This window comes from Anas acuta, chromosome 4 (assembly GCF_963932015.1).
Source record: "Anas acuta chromosome 4, bAnaAcu1.1, whole genome shotgun sequence".
Taxonomy (NCBI): Eukaryota; Metazoa; Chordata; class Aves; order Anseriformes; family Anatidae; genus Anas; species Anas acuta.
Window position 1 is genome coordinate 40700109 of NC_088982.1, and position 13882 is coordinate 40713990.

General features: G+C 38.3%; 1 protein-coding gene across 24 annotated transcripts in view; it reads right to left on the minus strand.

Moving 5' to 3' along the window:
* INPP4B (inositol polyphosphate-4-phosphatase type II B) overlaps window positions 1-13882 on the minus strand; it is a 379692-nt gene that overhangs the window by 249126 nt on the left and 116684 nt on the right. For all 24 annotated transcript variants that reach the window (XR_011096138.1, XR_011096139.1, XR_011096137.1 and 21 more), the window contains one exon: window positions 12706-12750. Coding sequence is in view for 21 of the 24 variants with exons in the window: in XM_068680804.1 (XP_068536905.1) it covers window positions 12706-12750 (45 nt within the window). In the remaining 3 variants the exon portion in view is untranslated. The remainder of the gene's footprint in view (window positions 1-12705; window positions 12751-13882) is intronic.

A 13882-nucleotide genomic window follows, 5' to 3' on the forward strand; every position in this document is an offset into this window, starting at 1 on the left:
CATATTTCGAGATGTATTTAACAACTGCTATTTGAAAGACAAATGTTCAGTTAACACAGTGCAGTAACATTAAGAACCATAGAAGAGCTATCATGCTTTGAGTAATTTTTAAAGGTTCTGTTAATAATTATTGGCCTAGCAAAACCCAGTCGTTTCATGGCTGTTTAGTTATTACCATTCTGCACAACAAGAGGCACGAACTGCACAACTACTGTAATTTGGAAATGATTTCCTTGCTATTTGTCTCCTTAATTATCTAAACCCTTTTGGAATTATAAGGTGACTATCTTCAAACAGAAAGACACACGAGGAAAGAGATAGGAGGCAATCTCCAGAGAACTCTTCGCTAAGTGTTTTGCAGACTGAGCTAAAGATTAGAAAACACCAACCGCAAAAAGCGACAGCAAGAAGTCAAGAGAAAACTCACAAAAAGCCAGACGGCCACAAGTGGGTTTTCAACAGAGTACTCTAAGCTTTCACACACCTGCTGCCTAACTCCACAGACATTCAAAGTCTCCAGATATTTAAGCTTTTGACTGCAAGAGGTCCCTACGTGCCTGCGGGTCAACTTCTGGGCATGTCCCAGATGCATTCACAGTGCTGAGCAGCTCTGAGCCCATCTCAGGCCCTGTCAGAATTTGTGAACCCCACACCTATCTTGACAGTCTCAGGCTGGCAGGTAGTGGCAGGGCACAGCTGCTAGTCCATGCTCCACAAAAACATCACCGCTGATTTCTTTCACAACACACCCAGCAGGAAGGCTGAAGGAGAAATGGTGCCAATGTCCCCTTTTAATTGAGTGAAAGCACTGGACCAGAAAGAAGTCAGATGCAGGTCAGATCCAGGTCTATCATTCTGCATACCTCTACTTTAGCAGCTATAAACCACAGAAATTCATCAATTATCACTCAAGAGAAAGTGCAATGAAGTAGACCTTCAAATCTTCCTCTTGAAGGCATCCTACCTTGATTAGAAAAACAAACAAACAAGCAAAAAAAAAAAAAAAAAGAAAGAAAGGAAGAGTTACTACCATTAAATTGTCACTCAGTTCGGGTCCAGGACACAGCCACCGTCCTCTGAAGAGACTCCAGAACTCAGGCCCATCCCACCCTGGAAGGGGCATTGATCATTAAGGAGGCATCCTCAGCTTATTTCTCTTTCACTCAAACTCATCCTCAACTCTTTTAGGAGTGGAAAAAGGGGGAAGAGTTTCAGTTGAAAGTAAAAAGCATCCATTTGAATTTTACTCCTGGCCAACACTGCTGTAAATACATCCAGTAAACATTTTTTGCTCTGTTTGCATTTTAGAAGCATTCCCGCTAGTACGTCTCCCATGTGAAAACATACAGGGGAAAGAAAATCTTCACATGCAAATACACAAAAAAACACATTAGAATGAGCACTTATCAGCTAGTATCCCAAGCCATAACCAAAGGACTTTAATTTCACATTTGCTGAACTATCTGTGGTTCCAACTTGCTCCTTGCCCAAGAAGCAAAGCAATTCATGCTGGTATCATACCCTTACCTGAAGTACACTAAATGTACCATAAAATCACAATCACAGCATCATCCAGGTTGGAAGAGACCTCTGAGATCACCAAGTCCAACCTCTGACCTAACACTAACAAGTCCTCCACTAAACCATATCACTAAGCTCTACATCTTAACGTCTTTTAAAGACCTCCAGGGATGGTGACTCCACCACTTCCCTGGGCAGCCTGTTCCAATGCCTCACAACCCTTTCAGTGATGTTCTTCCTAATATCCAACCTAAACCTCCCCGGTGCAACTTTAGCACATTCCCCCTAACAAAAAGAGAGTTAAAACTTAAAACTTAAAACTGCTCGAGTTCAGATGGATTACAATTTTTAAAGCTTAATTTCAACATAATTATAAGAGATGGTTAGAGATCCTGAAGTATTTCTAGATCAAGGCAACAGACACCTTAGTATCACCGTATGGTACAGAACATTGTGAGAGTCAATTGAAAACCAGTCAACTAACAGAAAGCTCTAAAAGGCATCCCAAATCCTATTGCCACCTTACATGACAAACGTCTATCACAGAGACGCCAGAAACATTTTGGTTAGAAAGGACCTCTTGAGCTCCAGTCCAACACCTGTGTCTACGCAGGGTGAGCTACAGCAGGTTGCCCAGGACCACAGTCAATCAGGTTTTGACCATCTTCAAGGATGGAGACTCAAAAACCTCTCTACGCATTTTATGTTGTGTTTGGTCAACCTCACAGTAAACAAAAAGTGTTTTTGTTTTGCTTGGTTGGTTTTAATTCTGATTATGATTTTTTTTTTAAATTTGCATCCGTTGTCTCTTGTTCTTCACCGGGCAGAAGAATGTGGCTCCCTCATCTCCACTGTCTCCCTCTAGCTATTTATACACCTTGATAAGATCCTCAAGACCTCTCTTATTCAGGTTGAAAAGTCCCAGCTCATAGGACACGATGCTCCAGCTCTCTTAGTCATGAATGTTATTTCTTGCTTCCTAAATTATTCCAATAATTCTGTCCAATTATTCAAAAACATAGTATTTCTTGTAACTACCCAGCAGAACTCCCAGAACCATAAGAGACATAGGACATCAGCAGAAAAAGCTAACATTGCAGCCACCGAAGCATAAAGAAAAAGCAATAAAAACGTCTCTTAAGCAATCGTCACTGTATATACAATTTCTTTTTTAAGTAGAACTACAGCTCAAAATTTTATAGCTACCAGATCTTGTAGTTTGATGCAAAAAAGCCCTTCTATCAGTAAAAAAAAAAAAAAAAGTGTAGTTTTAAAGGATTTATAAAATATCTAGATTATTCTTAGTAATGCAAACTACAGAGTACACTAACATTTGTTGCTGAAAATATTCTGCAAGCACTCTATGCCTTCTAAGCTTCTCTGACAACAGCAGCATAGTTCAAAAAAAAAAAAAAAAAAGTCCTGAACAGTTAAAATGTCAGCTTCCTAGGAGGTTGAGAAATGTTTGAAGGAGACAACAGTGCCAGGACTGCCATCCAAATCTCTGTTGTGGGTAAGCAAGTTGTACAGAGCTTTCTGTACGAACAAAGAACACCTCATCCTGCGTTGGCTCATTGCTCTCTGCGTATAAATGTCTGCAGAAGAAATTATTCTCAGTAAGAAACTAAATAGCCCTCTGCATTCAGATGTGTTTCCTGCAACCACAAACCAACCAGTTCTGGACCTACCCCTTGTTATGTGCCAGAGAGGGCACATCACCATCAGGTCATTTAAGAGCTGTACCTCACAGACAGGCTGGTCATACCATGGGAGAGTGGGCAGACTGCCAGCCTCAGCTGGGAAGATGCTGCCCAGGAACGTTGTTTCCACAGCAGGGAACTGCTAGGTAAGCTGTCATCGTTCCCTGCCCAGCTCAGCTGCCCGACCACATACAACTCTTCCACTCACTCTACTCCATCAGTCTGTCACCCTAAAGGTGTAACAGACCCCATGCATGCACACCCACACCCCTCCCAAATCAAGGCTCAGTGCACAAGATCTCAGTGGCCCATGTGGAAGTCATGCTACAAAGTCTGAAGAATCACTTGAGAGAACAGGGTTCAAAAACTTGAAAGAGGGCATAAATTGGCAAGACAAACAGGACAAAGTACACACAGTAGGTGATGTATTTTGAGAGAAAAGCAGGAAGAGAAAAATATTAAGGAAAAAAGAACAGCATATGCCGAAAATAACTTCCCTTTAGCTTAATGATCTTTAATCGTACATTGTAATGAAGTAGTTTAAAAATAGCCTGGAAACACAAGTTTTCAGTTACATTGGAATAATTTAAAAGTTTATGTCACATTCACTAGAACACCTAATACTTCAGAAATCAAGCATTAAGCCTGTAAAAATATGAAGAGACAAATTAAGGTACCTACTGATCTTTTTTTTTTTTTTTTTTAAATACCTAAGTGACAAATTAATAAGACCAATTTTGACTGAATCACACCAAATGTCTACCTATGTCAATAAATTCTCAAAAAACTAATTATTTTCCTAAGTATCTTTCCATGAGCTTCACAATTTACCATAAAGGTTTCTGATTCTTTGAGTATTTTAAGCTCTGAAGCTACAAGCAGGTCAGGCAGAGCAACACGAGTACCCACACAAGGTTAAGAAGTGGTTAACCCACAGATTAACCTATATACCATTTTCAATATCAAGAAGCAACATTTTACTGAGAAACGTAGCAATTTTATTTAAGATCTGAAAAAGAAAGGTCCTCCATACTTTTATCCTCCTCATTCCGTGGCCATGTAAGTTCAACAATTTTCTACCTCTGGCACAATTTCAGAATTTGTACACTTCTGACAGAATTTAATCCTATTATCTATTGCATCACTTGAGCACTCTGTTGATAAAACCCTGTCTCTCAGAACAGTTAAAATCCATAAAAACCTTTCAAGTGTTAAATAGCTTTTCAAATTCAGGTATCTACAAACTCCTCTCTAAACAGATTAGCCATAGCTATTCAAAATTTATCTCTAGATACATTTATATCACAACATGTGAGAGTCACTGTGGTATAATCTTTATTCTATTAGATTTAAAAGCAAATGTTTCTCTTAGTCACAACCCTGATTGGTACACGTTCATATTTACATGATTGTCATCTACTTTTGCCTGGTAGCCCAAGGAAAAAAAAGTATGAAAAGCAAAAGCTTCCAGAAACAGGAGATATTTAAATATCACAGAACAAAACTACCTGAATACTGTTTGCACATGGATTTACTTACATTAACACCCCAAAACATCCTCGCACTATTTATGACTCATATTCGGATGTTAGTAGTTGCTCTACTCCATCACACCAAGTGCACTGAATCAGTATGATCTACCCGGCATTAGTGGCTCACCGTGTGCTCTGACCTACTGCAGAGCAAGTACACATCCCCACACTTAAGCCCAGCATGGTGAGTAACTGCCACACAGCAAGAAGTAATATACAATTTAACCTCTCTAACCTGCAGAAATTGAATTTACAGAAGCCATAAATGCTTAGCGAGTATCATTAAGTAGCAGTAGATATCAACAAGTTGGAAGCATATCCATGACCACTTCGATACAGAATTACTCATTAACTCAAACTAAGTAGACAGAGTTAGCAAAAATGACTAATGCTATACTAAACATAATGAGTTGTCAGCCAGGAAACATATCCATACATGGAATAGATATCTTCAATTATATTCTACACAGAAATATATATATTCTCCCTATGCAGTATATAAAATATATATTTATTTCTACATATAAATACCTATATTGTAAGGGAGAACTTTTCGGATTCTCTCAACATACGATGAACAGGCAGACCCGTTGCTGAACAGCTTCCCAAGTTTCACTACTGAAAATTTCAGAGTTCCTGCATAATCAGCAATATAATTGAGATTAATCTTTAAGGACTGTGACAGCACTCTGTTCTCTGGCTGCAATGCGAATTAAGACAATCCCCACCCCAAAGAGCTAAAAGGCTAGATTTCTGAAATTACAGCAGTGCCTAAAGATACAGATTTGAAAAATGGGCCTCATTCTCCAGAACTGGAAAGCAGCATTATCTGGAAAAACGGAATAAGGATATGAGTTTTGGAATGGAGTATGACTTGCAGTTTCATGGTATGTTTTTTAAATTATTATTATTTGGTTGATGTTTTTTCCCCTCTTCATTTTTTTATTTTATTTTTTTTTAAATTTCCAGCATAGACAACATATTCTTGAAAGATGCTTTCATGTAGTGAACACTGTACATTAGCAAACCACGTTGGTACAATACATTATGTGGGGGTGGGAGGGAAGGGTGGCAGAACATAATGAATGAACTAATACGGCAGAGAAATGGAGAATGCAGGTTGGCACTGCCAAGTGGAATGGGACAACCTTCTACTGGAATGAGACTGAATATGTTCATAACAGATGAGTCAGACAAGACTAAAAGGTGGCGGTGTTTTAAAGGGAAAACATTAATACTTCTTTTTTCTTTTAATACTTCAACAGTGACATTATGATTACCTCATTACATCAAAACTGTCTAAAATTACCAAGTCATACTGGTAAGATCCAGCCAGTGGAACCTGGTGGAAACACCATTGATAAAGATATCACACTTTCTTGGACAGGGTTGGAAGCATGTAAAATTCAGGAGTGCTGCTGTACTTTTAAAGAGGCTTAAAACGACCAAGGAGCAGAGCTTCCGAAAACTGCCTATAAAAATAATAGTTCTTGGGGAAGGGCTATGACAACCCCAAAAGCTTTGTCAGAAGCTAACCAAGTACTGTGGGAGGACAGGTGGATAAAGAGGTTGTGGTATCTTGGCAAATTCATCCTCAAATCAGTTTTCAGCAATGCTCATGTAATGTCTGCATATCATATAGAAAGCTTATGAGCTCCACAGAACACAAGAAAACACTAAGGATTTTACCCTCCTCCCTAAGTGACTGAACATCACTTAGCTCTAGGTGACGCTGCTTATTTATTTGATCGATGCACATCATTCTGCTCTATCACCAAATACTGCTGAAAAGGAGAGGACAGCATGACATGAAAGGTGAAGGGTGTTCACAGGTTTGGAACTTGTCTGATTGCACTACTTGCCTCAACAGCACACAAGTCTCTTATCTCAAGTTCACCTGTGTAAGGTGGGGAAAAAACCTCTGAAGAGTTATTCCGAAACCATGGCAAGTCCTAGTGTCAAAACCATTCAAAACATGCCCATTATACTAGGCCTGAAATTGGTACCTCTTTGGAAAAGGGTCTTTTGTGTCCAAGTTCATCGTAGCAATTAGTACTTGCTAAGAATAAAATGCAATTTCAGCACCTTATGCTGTAGTGCAAAAGCCCCAAAACAGCCCGAAGCCCAAACACACAGTTCCCAGAGGAGAAGAGAGGATTCCTTCCAATCATATGAAACCTTTGCTATTTACTTGTTCTGTGCATATTAACTCATCTTCATCTGTTTTGTCACTGGGATTAATCAGAATCCCAATACAGAGTTTTGTATCAGTAAAACTAGGAAAACACACCTGAGTATGTCATTGGGTAGAAAGAAATCACAGAATCACAGAATCACAGAATTTTCTAGGTTGGAAGAGACCTCAAGATCATCGAGTCCAACCTCTGACCTAAAACTAACAGTCCCCACTAAACCATATCCCTAAGCTCTACATCTAAACGTCTTTTGAAGACTTCCAGGGATGGTGACTCCACCACCTCCCTGGGCAGCCCGTTCCAATGCCTCACAACCCTTTCAGTAAAGAAATTCTTCCTAACATCTAACCTAAAACTCCCCTGGCGTAACTTTAGCCCATTCCCCCTCGTCCTGTCACCAGGCACATGGGAGAACAGGCCAACCCCCACCTCGCTACAGCCTCCTTTAATGTACTTATACAGAGCAATAAGGTCACCCCTGAGCCTCCTCTTCTCTAGGCTGAACAAGCCCAGCTCCTTCAGCCGCTCCTCGTAGGACTTGCTCTCCAGGCCCCTCACCAGCTTCGTCGCCCTTCTTTGGACCCGCTCAAGCACCTCGATGTCCTTCTTGTAGAGAGGGGCCCAAAACTGAACACAGTACTCGAGGTGCGGCCTCACCAGAGCCGAGTACAGGGGGACGATCACCTCCCTAGCCCTGCTGGTCACAGTGTTTCTGATACAAGCCAGGATGCCGTTGGCCTTCTTGGCCACCAGAGCACACTGCTGGCTCATATTCAGCCGACTGTCCACCATCACTCCCAGGTCCTTCTCTGCCTGGCAGCTCTCCAACCATTCCTCTCCCAGCCTGTAGTTCTGCTTGGGGTTATTGCGCCCCAGGTGCAGGACCCGGCACTTGGCCTTGTTGAACTTAAATTTGTATAGGATCAGACCAAATTCATAATAAATTTCAACTTTTAACCAAAAAAAATCAAGTTTTAAGACAGCAAAAGCACAAACCTGCTCTTCATGTGACTATTAAACTAATTTGATTCACATGGCCTTTAAAAAAATAGGGGAATAAAAAACCTAGATCATGCAGTGACACTTTGATTCATAGAAAAAAAGATCACTTCTCTTTTATACATGCTCTCAGAATGTGATGATGATTTTCTTTTTCATTTGACTAATAAGAAACTATTAGTCGCTGAACTGAAAAACTGAAAGCTGAGTTAGATGGGAAATTCTGCTAGAATCAGGAGCCTGATTCCAAGTTTATGGTGTTGATGAAACTAGTATTTTTGCTCATTATTCTTCTAGGAACAGCTGCTGCCAAAAAACCTCCAGATTATGTTTCAGAATTGGAAAAAAAACGTTTGGTCATGGTCTTTGAGCAGCATTGATGTACCATTTAGGTTCAGTATTCAGAGTTAAATCTGCTTCAAGACCTTTTCCAAGAGATGCCATCACAATACTACCTTGGGAAAATGAAAAAGACAGTTAAGAATTTAAGAAAAAAAAAAGTTACCTGTGTTTAGAGGTAGACAGCTCCTGTATCAACACACCGCTTGGTAAAATGGAAATATAAATGCCCTAGAAAATTTATGTTTTTATCCTTTCATCTCCTCGGTTATGTTTTCTATGAATTGTGTGCTATTTAATGAGTTTTTGAAAAAGGACATAACTGAGACTTACATTATTCTATCCTTTGAAAAGTACACAGAGGTTACACAACAACAGGACAGTCCATCAAGTTTCACTGCCCTAACATACCTCCCAAGAAAGGGAAAGCTTTTGCAAATGCTCGACAGGTGCTCTCATTAAAATGAGTACCTGACTATGACTACAACATGTGCAGAGATATGACTTCCTAGGCAGCTATCTAGACAATTATACTACACCCACAACGGTAATATCCTCAGCTGTCTCCACACCTCTAACCAATTAGGGAAATTCAAGAATACTGAAATGAGTCCAGAGAAATTCTACTGGACATTAAAATGGTAATGACCTTTCCATTTAGATTTTATTTTCTCCAATGTATTTCTCCATATTAATGGCACATTCATTACTGAGCTCAGCTCTGAGCACTTCTACTACCAACTGAGCCTTCTGCCCTACTCCCTCCTTTTTCTTGAGTTTTCCTGTGCTGCTTTATCAGTTCATCATGAAGTAAATGCAAATACCTTTAGAGATGCAAGCTCTTAGAAACTTCACAAGTGCTCACCTGTATGCATAATGTAATTTATATCCTATAACCATTACCTAATATTTCAGCTAAGTAAGCTCATACTACAAAGTAGCTACACTGAAATCAGCGTTAAGTCAGGAACCTACACCATGTGTAGTTAGATCCAGGACACAGAGACTTGGAAATTTTGAAAAACAAAACAGTAACTGGCAACCAAAACCAGTTAAGTCCATAACAAACACCTGTAGAAAGAGCTAACTCTGCAGTAACCTTGCATTAGACAGTATGCAAGCATTAATGAAAAGTCATATTCTGTCTTAATTACTGGTGAGCTCCATTTCTGAAAGTTACTTATTGATCAACTATTCACCAGTGACAGAAAAAATATAAGTTATGTGGCAATACCTGAAAGATACTTTTAAAGTTAAAGGCATGTCCATATGAGCTGACATAAGCAAATGTTTATTTGCATACATATTTTTTGACATGGAGTCTAATTTCTACTTAGCTAATCAAATATTGTTCATATGTCTGTGACTAAAATTAAAGATATAAACCATTATTTCAGGAATGGAGACCAGTTTTATATGTTATTAGCTGTTAGCTTTGTTTTCCGAAACATAAACGCTTAAGACCAGTTAAATCGTTTTTACAAGTCTCTACAGAGCCCTAAGATGTGGTTACTTTAGGTACACCTTGTAGTAGTTGGCTTGCTTGCAGCAAATCTCTATGTATCACCCTTCCTTACCATGCTTTTTTGGTTTACTCGACAACAAGGCCTTGGAAGTCCTTTGTTAGCGAGTGCTAAGTTTCTCATTTATTTACTGATTCCTAAAACTATAGCTACCCGCACTGCTGTAATATGGATATTGAACAAAATTACCTTAACAGTCTAATTTTATAGAATTCAAGCCTCCAAAAGATAGAGCAGCCAAACAACGCTCTTGGCCTGCCACCAGCCAAGAGGCAGATATTTGGCGCAGCTGATACTGCAAGGCAGTGCATCTTTCCCAGCCAAATTCTTCCTTTCACATCCACAAGCCAAAAGCAGCTGCTGCATTCATGTCCATTTCTACAGCACAGTGGTGGTGAGTGGGGTGGCGGCAGGTAGGAGATACTGCCAGGGTTATATTGACCTTACAGTAATAAGGATAACAGCTTATGGCACATTGAAGTCTTCTATGGACCACTCAGTCACTTCACATGGATTTCCATGATGTACATTAATGTTTAGTATTATTTTAAAATAAGACACTAAGGGTCAGCCTTGCTGCCAAATATCCCTGACTTATAAGCACTGACCAGGAATACCAGTGAAAAGCACGAGGTTTATATTTCTACTTGTTGCCTGAGCCGCAGAAGCAGACTTCAATGTATAATACAACTCCATGACTTAAATTCCTACTAAAAATAAATAAATAAAATGCAAAAGACACCATGGATGAATATAGCTCCATTGAGCATGAGCGTGAAAACATCTGAAAATAGTTACACACTTTTCTTCTTTTTTTTTTAAACACTTATTCTGGCCAGGGCACATTTGTCACAGTAAAAATGTTTCCTGAAGTACAGCTTATCTAATTGCCACTGTCTGTGGCACCTTCCTCCCTTTTCCAATCCCACACCAGGGTCATTCTGGGAGTTTGTTATGGCTGGAACATTGCAATTTTACTAGCCATGCCTAAATACTCCAGTCACATCATCTACAAAAATGCTTATAGAAAGAAACAGGAAAGTTACCTTTCTAATAGAAAGGTAAGAACAGTTTTTTATCATCATTATAGCGTGGTAATTTCCTGAGAGAACTAGGCCTTTCTTCTGTGCCAACTTTTATAAGTTTCAGAAGTAGACCCTACAGAAGAAAAAACACTATTCCACAACATTTTTTTTTTTACAGCTGTAACCATCTAGTTTAAAAAAAATAAAAATAAAAAAATCATACAGGTGAAACTACCCTGGTATAGTTACAAGAATCTAGAAATTACTGCATCCAATAGAACTGCATCTGCCCAAAAGGGCACAGCTTAGGATATCTGCTTTTAAATCAGTGTTGTTACTGCCACACAAAAGCCAAGCATAACCCAGTTCAAAGGACAAGGCCACAAAGGACAAGTGACAGGATGAACAAGGTGAGAGCCTGCATTCACACCACTGATGTCATTGTGTTTGCTGTTCTGGGAGGGTTGCAGAAGGAGACCTTGTTGGTAAAGTTCTCCAAACAGTGGAGTTCAATGGATTTTACTGCACTCTTATTCTTTTGCTCTCTTGCACACACACGGTGATACAGGGAGGAAGACCAATCTGGTATGGTAAATAAACAGGAAGGAAAAAAAGAGGAAAAAAAAGAAAGGCTAAAGTCGTGATTTCCACAACTAGAATATCCACTGCTACAACAGATCTCTCTTGCCCCCTTACAGTTGGGTAGGACACATTTAATGGAAGTGATAGCATGACAGTAGTAGAAACTGTCCCCTCTCTCCCCCCTGAAGATTTTTATGTAAGAGATTTTTCCAATTCTTGTAGAATCTTTGCAATAGACATTTTCCAAGTGTTTCTATCAGAGGAAATATAACAGATACTGAACAGCTTTGAAAGTTTCTCATTGTACAACTATAAAACAAGATGCACATTAACAGATTATAGGAATGCAAAAACAAGAAATTTGCCAAGTATATTTATATATTTCAGAAAATATGAAGCATGTAGCATGAGATATTTCAGAAGATCTGTTATTTCAAATTGTGATTTTACTGTTTATAGGAAGAGACAATAAGCAAGAAACCTAGCTATTAGTCTGATTTCTGATAAGGAATTATTGCATTTAATTTTTCAACAGCAAAAGATCTATCTTCATATATGAAGATATCTTAAAATATGAAGATAAAAGGATTTATCTTCACATTTGGCAAGTTTGAAATTTCAAGTTTTTGCTCTGAAAGAGCAATAACAAAGTTAATAATTCACTTCTCTAAATGGTACACTCTTCAGGAAGCAAATACTGTGCACCTTTACGTCACACTACAACTACATAATTATTCTACTAGATTTCTTGATTTATTCAGCCATCTTTATCATGCTGTATACCCCTGTATAGAGAGGGTGGCTGGAGCTGACAGAATACCTCCTGAAATGAAGTTATTTTACTAACTCAAAGTATAAAAAGGGAAAATTAGGCAAACATTTATATCCATTCCTGTCTCTAAAAAGATCAAGGCTTTTAAATAAAGGTTTGTTCTAAGGGGACGGCACTATCATCTGAATGAAAGGTCTTTTTTAAAAGTGCATCTTAAACACAGTTCAAATTAGTAACATTTCATTTTCAAACAACATCGACAGAACTATGGGACAGATTTTCAGCACAGTAGAGAAGTAGAGCATTTGAGGAGTCAGCAGATCTTCAGACATTTTAACCAAGAACAGGAATACCAAGACAGCATTTTAAAGACACGCACAAAGGCAGGTCTCCTGCCTATCTTGCCTAAATGAACCAGAGCTCTTACGTTCTTTCTTTTTCAAAAGGCAATGTGCTGCACTACATAACACTACACATATGCATACACACAGCAAGGAAAAAAAAAATGGTATCTTACCAAGACTGAACTCCAACTTTGGCTCATTTGCAATCCTCTGAATACCTTTTAACATTAAGAAAAATACATATTAGAAATAATTTCATTTTAATATATTTTTTTAAATACAACTTAAAAGTTTTACATGCCTTGTTCATGACTCATTAACTACCTGCCACTGCCAATGGAGAAACATTTCATAATTAAAAACTGGGAGTGAAAGAGGTCTTTGCATGAAGTACTTGTCCAGAAAAAAATTTAACTTCGACAGATGACTTCTGTCTTAATAACAGAAACTTTTCATTGATGGGAAAAGAAAATAAGAAAAAAATCAGGTATTGATATCCGTAAGATTTTTGATCCCAGTTATCTACAAACATAATGTTTTCCTGACAGATACTACAACTCATTTTTTTTAAATGGGTACGCTATCACATTAAAAATAAAAACAAGAAGTATGTCCTGTGAAAGTATGTAAATTAGGTTAATCTAGGAAAATATATCCAAGTTGTTGTTTTACAATTTACATGTAGGTCAATAAAATAACCCTGCTCTTTATCAGAAAACAGTATTTTATTTTGTTTTTCATATACTGAAAACAAGAGCATTTTAGTTCCTTCCACTTTGGAATCAAGTTCTAGTGCATATGTACTGCTAAGGGCTATATATTCTACCTACATAGGACAAAGAAGTGAACCACAGAACCACAATAAGAGAAACACAGGAAGGATGGTTAAATAATAGTGAGTTGTTCATCCTCTGCAGGAAGTAATTGAATCCCAACTATGGTATCGATTAAACTTGTAGAAAAGAAACCGTCTCATGGCAACATTTATGTATCATCTCCAATAAGCATCATTATTAAGTAGTTGAAATTACTGAAGTACTGAAGAAGTTGGTCCGACTTGGGTGAACCAAGCTGGTATATAATCTAGAAAATAAGATTTTTGTTACAAATATAGGAAGAAAATAGCTGTTCACGTTCCATGAAAATTTGATGTTGCAGAATAGGTCTGGGTTTCAAATTGTTCTCATTATTGTAGATAATTATTCGAGTCTGGCCAGAAAAAAAAAATACAGCTGCAGAGCTTGGAAAGGTCTTGGTCAGTAAGAAATAATAAATAAGATCTCCCTTTTTTTTTTTTTTTTTTAATAGAGTTATAAAAATTTCTCTGACCACAAATTTCTCAGAGTTCAA